The sequence below is a fragment of the Photinus pyralis genome, unplaced genomic scaffold (genome assembly GCF_008802855.1).
Source record: "Photinus pyralis isolate 1611_PpyrPB1 unplaced genomic scaffold, Ppyr1.3 Ppyr1.4_LG1, whole genome shotgun sequence".
NCBI lineage: Eukaryota > Metazoa > Arthropoda > Insecta > Coleoptera > Lampyridae > Photinus > Photinus pyralis.
The window spans coordinates 43303467-43314137 of NW_022170249.1; the positions used below are offsets into that span (position 1 = coordinate 43303467).

General features: G+C 37.5%; 1 protein-coding gene across 5 annotated transcripts; it reads right to left on the reverse strand.

Moving 5' to 3' along the window:
• Positions 1–1542: 1542 nt before the first annotated feature.
• Positions 1543–6584, reverse strand: LOC116159282. 5 transcript variants are annotated; one of them, XR_004142940.1, is made up of 5 exons: positions 4324–6584; positions 4070–4277; positions 3956–4024; positions 1907–1996; positions 1543–1853 (listed from the first exon to the last, which is right to left on the reverse strand). XR_004142940.1 is itself a non-coding variant. In XM_031472234.1 (4 exons), the coding sequence occupies exons 1-4, from the start codon at positions 4928–4930 to the stop codon at positions 1794–1796; spliced, it is 1080 nt and encodes a 359-aa protein (XP_031328094.1). In that variant the 5' UTR covers positions 4931–6584; the 3' UTR covers positions 1543–1793. The 5 variants fall into 5 exon arrangements, 1 of the variants encoding a protein (XP_031328094.1); XR_004142939.1 differs by adding an exon at positions 2077–2192 and having other exon boundaries at positions 4086–6584; XR_004142937.1 differs by adding an exon at positions 2077–2192 and having other exon boundaries at positions 4070–6584.
• Positions 6585–10671: the final 4087 nt, after the last annotated feature.

The following is a 10671-nucleotide window of genomic DNA, read 5'->3' on the forward strand; positions in this document are numbered from 1 at the left end:
CAATGCACCAGATAATAATTATCATTTCTATTAGATAAACAGGGTCGGTATTAACGATGAAACCAAAGTTCTCACGCCCAAACTATTGGATATTCGATTAACAGTGGGACCTCTGCTGGCAGCACATAGTAATTACTATTGGTGGGATAAGATCACTATTTTGTTTATTTACAATGGCCAAAAGTTATCAATATTGTAGTTTTTACGGCTGTAAAATTTCAATTACACTCAATGTAGGTAATTACACTATAAAAAGCAAGGGTAGTTTAAAACATCACATTTTATAACGTTACTTCAAAGAATTTAAATGTGATCCGTGCATTTATGAAACCAACGATAAGGTACAAGAATCCTCGTCTAACCAGTAATATTGCCAAAGTGTTTAATTGTGAACAGTGCAATTTATCAACGATCGATAAGTGAAACTTAAAGCGCCATATTCACATTGAAGGATGTTACGTCCACTCTGTGAGATTAGGTAGGCCACAAATAGTAAGAAAAAAAAAATAATGAATCGTCATTTATGAAAGCAGGATACATCAAAGTCAGTGCCACGAATTAAGGCTGTTTTAAGGCATCACCAACGTAAGGGAGTGTCGACGGGTTGTCGTAAATAAAGTTGCACGAGTGTAATTGCGCGTTCAACCTAATTGAAGGCAGCCTCGAGTTCTTAAGAATAAGGTCTTCCAGGTAGGATAGGATTATGGGGTTTTTCAAGTCTCAAAAACGGCTGGATAAATTCAATTCACTTTCAAATTAGTACAATTTCACTTAAAAACCTGACTCAACGTTTACAAACTGGTTCCATTCATGCTCGGAAATTATATTTATTTCCTCGCCAGTAATGTGTCACCTTCCTGACTTTTATGTAAATAACTATTTTCAGAAGAAAAATCAACGTTACATTGTTATTTCTTATTTTCTTAATGCCTGTGGAAAATGTAATGCAGCATATTAAAAAATTGAAGAATGGAAAAGGTTCGCGGAGGTGGACGAATCGCATTAGAAAAACAGGCCGAACTGGGAAATATGAAAAGAAATCTGAAGAATTGGCATGGCACAAAGTTAAAGGATCTAAAACTGAAGAATAGAGAGGATGCAAAAAAAACAATGAATTTGAAAAGACTAAGGGAACGGAATTTGAGTGGAGCTGAATAATGAATCGAACAGTGGCGCAGTGATGGGTTTCTAATGCAAAGAGACATGAAGGATGAAGTACTCTTACCGAGAATTGTCCAAAAATACGAGCACTAAGACATGTCATTTTTGTTCTGTTCTTTAATTTCCTAATTATTACACACTGAAACTGCAAAAACGGTTTTTGTTTATTATCATTAAGAACCTATTTGGCGATCGTTATATAATTAATAGTCTAAAACTAAACCATCCTTAAGGACTCTGAAACATGCCGAAACCAAAAATCAAATGACGTTATTTTGGGAACGATTTACATCCACTGTATCGAATTTAATCAAATTTTCCAAAATTCTACATTGTGATTGAAACATGATAATCGATCAAACTTGCGTAATTTTATTTTTTTTACATTTCACACAGAAAATTAAGTAATTAAATTACATTATGTTCGATTGTCAGAATATAATAATACAAAACCATTGTGCATTAAATTACTGCAAAATTCTTTAGGGACTATGTGCCCTAGTTGGATCTGCCACTTCGATAACTTCGTGAAAAATTGTAATGCTTTGTCATATCCACTTGAGTGTAGGTGGATTCGTGCATTAACTGTGCAAAATTTACTATGAACGCAATGTTTCCAGTTTGTTTTTCGTCTACAAGTTCAAATCATTCTTCACGACGAATATTATAAATGTTATTGTAGTTCCAATGGCCTGTAAACAATAGCATAAGTTATGCATCTTTACAGACTTAAGAAAATAATTACCGAATAAATTAAGGTGGTGTTTAGAGGGAAAAGACCCATGCAGTCAAAATACAGTTTTTCATGGAGAAGTCCTAAAGAGCTACTTTGAACCTGAAACCAAAACTATATCATAGCAGTTTGTTGATTGTTGGATGCATAAATTACTTTTCGAAAGTGATTGACAATCTTACCTAATATTTTAAACTTGGGGGATTTGTAAGTGTCCACAAAATATTTCGTGAATTTCCTATAATAAATTTGAGCGACGTGTTTATTACGAGCTTCGGGCGTGCTCATGAACGCTTATCTACAAGCAATTAATTTATTTATCAATGACGACGCATCTTGACTTAAGAAAAACTCAATTCAATAAGGATCTACTTCTTGAAAGTCATTGTTCATTTCGGGATTTCACATACCCCCCATACGAACTTTGACCTAAGAAGTCTTTAGACAAATTTCTAGGGTCCGTTAACTTGGCCCCCCCACTGAGAGATTTGATAGTCGTATTATGTTAAAATGAATGCGCTCGTTATGCGCTCATATGCGCCACCGATAATAACTCTTGCGCCATTATCGTTTTTTAGAAATCCGAAAAAACATTGGGGGGGGGGGCAAGTGAACGTAGCCCCCCCCAGTACGTATTTTGTCCCTTGTAACTAGGTCACCTGATACATTTGGTTATGCGCTCAATTGCGCCACTTGAATTAAAGCTAGCGCCATTACGGTTAAGCCGTGACAAATTTTCAAAAAGTGGGGGGGCCAACTTAACGTTTTTAAAAGTTACCGGTATTTGTGCCACTCCATACATCTGGTTATGCGCTCAATTGCGCCACTTGAATTAAAGCTAGCGCCATTACGGTTAAGCCATAGAAAAATTTTAAAAAGCGGGGGGGTGGGGGCTAACTTAACGTTTTCAAAAGTTACGTTTTTTAACATGTTTTTTCTACTACATCGTACCTTTCATCATGCGCTAAAATGAGCATAACGAATTAGTTTTGATACCGCAGAGAGTCCATAAGGTAAGTTCGAATAATTTCCATTCGATTGAGCTAGTAGGTGCAACTCATTACATATTTTGATAAAATTTGCAAATAATATACAGGGTGACAATTTGAAAACTTACCACCCCCCATATCTTAGTAAATAAACGAGATATTTAAAAAAATCAAAATCCGTTTCGGTAATTCGGAGGGGGAATCACAAGTGACATAGTTGGCGACGCACCCCCTCCAACCCCCTGCGCCCCAGCCACCCCAACTTTTAAATCTTAAATAGTGACCCCCCATGTGTGATACGTCGTTGGAAAGCTCTGAAAAAATGCTTTCCAACCATACCAAATAGCATTACATTTAGGTTAGTAATTATCGTGCAAATCAAAAAATAAACTAATATGATACATTTGAAATCTGTCGTATTTAAAACGCAACCGGCGAACATAGACGAACTAAGACAGAGAATAATTCAAGAATGTCGAAATATTGCAAAACCAACATTTGAAAAGGTTCGACAAGAGTTTGAGAATAGATTATAACTGGCGATCAAAAATGAGTTGCTGTCGAGTCGGCTTTGGAAGTTCAAGTTAAATACGATTTTCCATGTTTATTTTTTGATTTGCACGATAATTACTAACCTAAATGTAATGCTATTTGGTATGGTTGGAAAGCATTTTTTCAGAGCTTTCCAACGACGTATCACACATGGGGGGTCACTATTTAAGATTTAAAAGTTGTGGTGGCTGGGGCGCAGGGGGTTGGAGGGGGTGCGTCGCCGCAACTATGTCATTGTGATTCCCCCTCCGAATTACCGAAACGGATTTTGATTTTTTTAAATATCTCGTTTATTTACTAAGATATGGGGGGTGGTAAGTTTTCAAATTGTCACCCTGTATGTTAAAATGTTATAATTACCCGTTAGTCTCCATGAGAGACCTTTTGTTACTAGTTAGACGATGTTATTTCCTATATTAACGTGAATGCGCTACATACCATTGATAATAATTTAGCAAATCTCCCAATGCACCCCCCACAAAATATCTTTAGTTTACAAGAGTACTCATACTGTGCTTACATTGAATTCATCCTGGGCATTTCTAAACGTCGTTCGTCCACCATGTATTGAAGCAGCAAAACGGTTTGCCTAAACAAAATGTTCACAATTATAAACTAAGAGAAAGTAACTAACCTTTTTTATTACGTACGTGAATTGTTGAGCTATAATCAACCCATCCACGGCTTCCAAGATAACGCACGTGGCATGTAACACGACACCTATAGGGTTTGTGTAATTGTTAGAGCTTGCTTCTTTCATATCAATGTATAGATGTTGTACAGAAAGGCAAGTATGACATATTGAGTAAACCACACCAGTGAGAATAGCTAATTCGGAAATCCTGTGGATTATATTTATTACATTTTGCATTTTAGAGTAGAGCATACGCAGATGGGTGATTTCTAATCCCTCAAGGTTCTTTCTGGACAATCCAATACTAGTCATTTTAGATATATAATGACCAGCCACCACGCATAAAGCAGAACCTGTGAAATACACTCCTTTGAGAATGGAACCAATCACTATCGACATTCTTTTCCAGATTCCAAATTCTTTTACAAATAGATAACATAGCGCTTTGCATCCTTTTATCATTACACCAATCGCGATCATCTGGGTAACCGTTTTCTTTATTTTCGGATGATTAATTTTGATATTAAGGCGTTTTAAGGCATCATCTACTTCGGAAAAGTCTTTTATGATGGTCATGACGCTTTGTTGTTGGTAAAGAGTAACGGATATCAAAAAGATATTATTTGCACATGTAAGGCTTAGGAAAAGTATCCAATAGCCGTTATCCGTGGAATCTTCCTCTTGCCATATAAGTTTCACGTTGTATAACAAGAAGCTTAAATGGGCGCTTAACCAAAACAGGTAACAGATGTAGTCGAAGGATTTTGATTTATACACACTGATAAATTGTAATCCAAACGCATTTGTTAGCAATATCAAAGGTCTTATAGTATTGAGATTATCCTTCAAAGTTTCATCCATCCTGCTGCCTGTTGAATGTAGCTCCTCCCGATGTAATTTACTGACAAAAATTTCTAGTTCCTATTGAAATATTTTATTCAATTTCTATACGGTCATAAACTAATGTTATTTCGGTAATTGAAAATAACATCATCAGGGTCACATGCATAATTGAACAATATTGTTTTACCAAATTACAAGCATTGCATTGTACTGCATCAAATAAAATGGAATGAGTGTGCGTAATTTATATAATTGCATCCTGACGTACTTTACAGTTTTTAGTTATGCTTTCCTTCATTTTGCAGTAAAAAAACATTTCTTTGTTAACACTGAGTATCTACTGAATGGCCTAAATCGTTTGAATTTAAGAAATTCTGAAACATCTGAAATTTCATTATCGCAAAATGTCCAGGGTTTACAGCTCTTATGATTCCGTGCGAATATCCTTTCCCGAACTATACCAAATCGTTTGTATGTTGTAGTACATTACATTATATCTCGAAATGAACTAAAACTCTCTGGCAATGTGCTATAGAAATTAGGAATGAAACGCGCATCGAAAGCTGTGCTTAGCTCTCTTAAGGAGTTCTGAAAGGGGTCTATCCGTTTATACGGTCCTTCACTGACACTAGAGGGCTTTTGAAAGGAATTTTACAGTTATAATAAATGTCTGGGAGGCTTTGATTGCTACCTAAAGCTTGCAAAGCTTTTAGCGCTTTCCATAAAATGTAACGTGCATTTCTTCGTCTTTTTTTAAAGCTCTAAAGAATCTTCTGGGCACTACCTCGAACCATAAAAGTCTAGAAAACCCTGGATGCACATCGAAAGCTCTCGGAAAGAATACATAATGCCCTGGAAAATCCCAAAAAAGTTCAAGAAGGACCGTAGAAAGCTCATAGTGGGGCAGATAAATGCAGATAAATGTTGGGTATGAATGCTCATATAAACTTGCAGATTTATTTGGAAATGCTGCCGATTTAAATTAAATTTTGGTTTCTTAAGATATTCATTCCATGTCTGTCTGTCAATTGATCAAGCTCAGGAACAAAATAAGATTATCAAAGATGATGAAGGAGTAATTGGTATATCTGAGATTCCATCAGCATTAAGACGATGGATGGTTGCTGCCTTAAAATTAAATTTGTCGACTTGTTGAATATGAGGATGCAGTTGGTACTAAAGAACTGATAAGTAAGACTAGTCGTTATGAACAGAATGATGAACTCAAAGAAGTTGCTAGATTCACAAATGTAATACTGCATACTGGTGTTGGATACTGAAGAGATTGCCATACCTGATTGTGCTGTCAGGATTTGTAATAATTATCTACAATACAGGCAAAGAACAGTTTAAATCATTTGTGAAGGAATTAGGAAATGGAGCTGACGAAGGATACATCAAGAAGCACATATGTTGAAGTTTCCAGATCAAGCGGTAACAAAATTAATGAAGGAAGATCGTACTTTCCTGTCAGAGCAGACATTTGTAGCCCTGCCTATCTGAATTATTTCAACATGAAAGTCATCCATGCACCTCCATCTCTCATTACTGGTAAAAAGAATCGATGGATATCAGGACATGAAATTCTTAGTGCAATATGGTGCTACGGGGGTTCCTTCTGGATTTGAAGATTACCATCGGTTCCGCCCGGCAAGGCAAACCGTCTTCTTCTTAGGCTGCTCAATCGATAAAAATAAATGCTTCGGCTAACTCAAATCGGTGGGCTTTTAACTCTTTTGAAACTGCGTAACAAACCTTAACCTGCCGCCTACCAGTCTCCTGCCTCAACTCCTACTCCTCCCTTTCCTTCCCCTCGTTCTTCGTTAAAGACATAGGCACATTGAAACCAAATAGATAATATATTGAAATGAGATTAGCGATACAAACAATTTACAGGGATCTAGCAGTTCTTCTCTTCTCCTTGTAAAAACACTAGCTTAACAATGACAACTAAACTAAATAAAAAATCCTAACAGGTGAGACTAATTTACTCAAGGGGTGGCCATCCTCTACAGTTTGAAAATTGCAACAACAGGTAATCGGTTTTTAATCCAGCATGGGCTGGGACTTATTTAAATAAACACAAAAATTTATCCTACTCTTTGGTAATCGTTCATTGGACTTTAATAAACAATCAACTCAAAAATTTTTTTTTACTATAGCTTAATTACCAAAAAGTGGAATTTTACAGAATATTACAAATTTAATTTAGACTAACCTTTACAACATTTGTACAGCCGATCTTGTGAACTGCTCTTTCCTCTGGTACAGGGTGGATGTGATGAAACCTGACACTTAGGTCTCTGTGACTTCCTAGGGGGTGGCTTGAATTTAACACACGGAAACAAAAATCCACGGTGCCTATCCTTCCTCGGAACGAAAGCAAAGTTTAGTGTTTGAACGGAAACTTAGTCCAGGAAATCCTTCGCGTGGCGAGTGGGAGACGGCTAGTTGCCAAAGTTTCTACACAGCACGTGTACTTAATTTTATTTTATTAGTTTATTAGCTTTGATCGCCTGCGGGAGACGGATTTTTTGAGTTAGCGGTACGGCAGAACACAAACTTTTATGATCACTATCCGACGGTAAACCGCGATGGTTCGACGTATTATTTCACCAGCTCTCCTTGGGGCAAATATCTCTCCGAAACGCAGCGCTCCTTCGACAAATGACCGTACGGCACTAGTAGGAAATTCCACCTGGGGCGGATCCCGAAATTCTGCGCCTTGAGGACTAGGGCAGCACTTTGAATTATATATCCTCGAGAAATCACAACGTATCCTAACGCGATTCACTGCATCCAAAGTAAACTGGGGTGAAGCTCAAGGGTTCGCCAAAATATCACCTGATTGGAACTGGGTCTTCTTCGCCAAAAAATCAACGCGAAAAGAAAATAACACTTCGGAACGGGTGCAAAAAGCACGCAACTGGGAGCAACCGAAATAAGCCGGTGGCTCAAACCGCCAAGTGTACCAAAACGATCGCTCAAGGTACGTGTTGACCGCTTGACGTACTAACCGCGAGTCTCCCAAAAACGCGATCACACAAAGTACGTGTTGACCCCTCGACGTACTAACCGCGAGTCTCCCCAAAAACGATCCCCTTCTTCAGAATTGAAATGAAAAAACCACACCCAAATTACCATAAAACAAAAATGGCTCCCGCTAGAAATTCTCCCATTGGTTCAGATAAAGAAGACTTAACCCACTCTAACTTCGTCGTCAACCTCAAGGAACTGCTGACTAAACTGATCTCACGGTTTTCTGCTGACGACGTGAAAACTCCTTATCTCTTGACGGCTCGGTGCTACATCCGCTCCTATTCTCGGTCTAGACGGCGCCAAAGTTGATAAACGAACGACAAAAAACTCGCATTACTCATGATGACGTCAATCAGCTTTGCACTCTTCCCACGACGAAATTAAATCTGAGCGAAATTAAATCTATCGGACCATAGTCTTGAGCGAACCGAAATGCCCAAACACAAAATTTCTAACCGGAACAAATAATGAAATATACAGGGTGACCTGCACTATCATGACAAGGAATTTCGAATTTTTTAATGAAATTTGGCGCGAAATAAAACCACTCGTTACAATGGGCAGAGAAATGCATAGGACTAGGTACTCTTCTTTCATGCTTTCACAGGATGTGATGTATCGACGTTGATAAAAAGTTCAATTATCTATAAAGTATTGTCTTGTAAACAAGCCATATTAACATAGTAATGATAATGGCGAAACGATCACATTCGCCTGTCAATATTGCTCCTTATAGAAGAAATGGTCTAGAGTATTTTTCTATTGTGACATACATAGTAGATTTCAAATTTGAATAGATCTGGTTCCAAACTTTTTTCTTTCTGCTCTACCTAACATGGTAAAATTAAAATTTTAGGAATTCAGTAGATAATTCATAAAGAAATGTTTGATGTACATGTTCTTTGTACTCTTACAGTATGTTTAATTCTGGCCAAATCATTTTATTCTGGACAAAAAACGTATGGAGCAAAATGTGTTGTGCCAAAAAATAAACGAATAACGTAGGTTTTGATAATGTGGGTCAATTATTATAGTACGCTGTGGATTATGAAAGAGTAGGTAATCCGCCCTGATATTACGAGAGTTAACCTCATTATTTTTTATAAACCGGATCGCTAACTTCTATCAGAGAATACTCTTTGCTTGTTGTATCAACATTACACAACATCGCGGGGTTTTCCATATTTTTGATACTTATTGATTGGGTTACAGTTGAAAAGCTCCAAGTAAATAAATAGACATGTTTTCTTATGGATTTTTTGTTGCGATAGCACCATAAATAAACTAAATACTCAATACGGTACAGTACCTAGTTTCAATACATATGAAATAGACGCGTGCTGTGCATTGAAACAGATTAGTCAAGGATAACGACGGAAATCCCTAAAAGTGTATAATTATGTGTTTTATTTTTATTCGATTTGTTATCGATTTAATGGCTTAATGGTACCGAGAAGAATATTAAAAGAAAGTTTTACAGTTTTGGAGATGATTTAAAAATATTGGCGTTGGGGCATGGGAATACCACAATGAAGTTCCAAAGGCCGATCAACTCCTTGTCCTGAGGTTTTTTCAATGAAAAGATGCGTTTCATTTAATAAGCTTGGCCTTGGCGCTGATGGTGAAATACCAATCAAGTATAATAAAACGGAAACGCGCGTTCGATAAACTATTGCGCAAGTTGTGATAATGGAGAGTCCGATGTTTGATGATCAGGTTCAGGTCATACAGAAAATATGTGGCATGTCTCGTTTAAAAGGGCATTCAAAGTTCACATGGAATGTCTACTAAAAGTGGGTGCAAAAACTAATTTTCTTTGTGAACCTATGCGACTTCCCATAAATATGCGTTATACGCATCACAAGTTTTCAGTCCCAGGTTAATTGGTAACTGCTAATGTATGCTGGAAAAACAAACTTCATGAACCAAATTAATAACGTTGCACCACCACGGCTAAGGCTAAATGCTAAATCTATCTTGGGGGTAAAAATTAACACCACAACCCCGTAAGCATCAAATTTTCTACAACTAACCGTGCTGGTCTAACATGCGGTCTACCGTTCGGTATGTACTTTAACGTGCGATCTACAATGGAGTGTGCAGTCTAATCAAAGAGTACCCCTCTTTGATCTAATCATTACCTAAGCAATTACTATAACATTCAGTTCAACCTTGTTGTTTCAACGAATTGAAGAGCCGTTTGCCAGATGAAGAAATAAAAGTTCCTGCAGTTGGCGGTATGCTGGCCACTCGTCGGAATAAATAACGGACCCCACTGCAACTTCCCTTTCGATAATCGGAATTAATGTGGCTTGGCCCCTTCTCTGTACGACAAAGTATTGCACTTCATTGCTGGTGCTTAAACCGAATACTCAAGGTTCATCTACTCCCCTTTCGTGGTTCCGATTGTTGTCTACAGCAGCGTCGGAACCTTCTGACGACGACCAGCAAATCGGGACTCGTCAATTTGCACAGGGTCATCTAGGGGTCCCACGACCCACAAGGTGTCCTCTTCGTTGGACTGACATGATACTGGAGCACACTTTCGCTTGTTTATACAAGGATTCCAAGTTAACCGCAGAACATCTACTATATAAATTCGTTAACTTTGTGCCATTAGTTTGTACTCATTGACATAGGTGCTATCAAACGCCCTTATTATTTAGTCAAAATTGCATCTTGGTTATTTCGATCATTCACCTTATGAAGCGGGGCTTGTT

Excerpts from the sequence above, each read along its gene's own strand:
- LOC116159282 (XM_031472234.1), bottom strand. The coding sequence starts at position 4,930 with ATGGATGAAACTTTGAAGGATAATCTCAATACTATAAGACCTTTGATA. Across the intron at positions 1,997-3,955 it reads ATGCCCAGGATGAATTCAAT|GTTCAAAGTAGCTCTTTAGG; the intron begins GTAAGCACAGTA and ends TTTTGGTTTCAG. Across the intron at positions 1,854-1,906 it reads ACACCACCTTAATTTATTCG|GCCATTGGAACTACAATAAC; the intron begins GTAATTATTTTC and ends TATTGTTTACAG.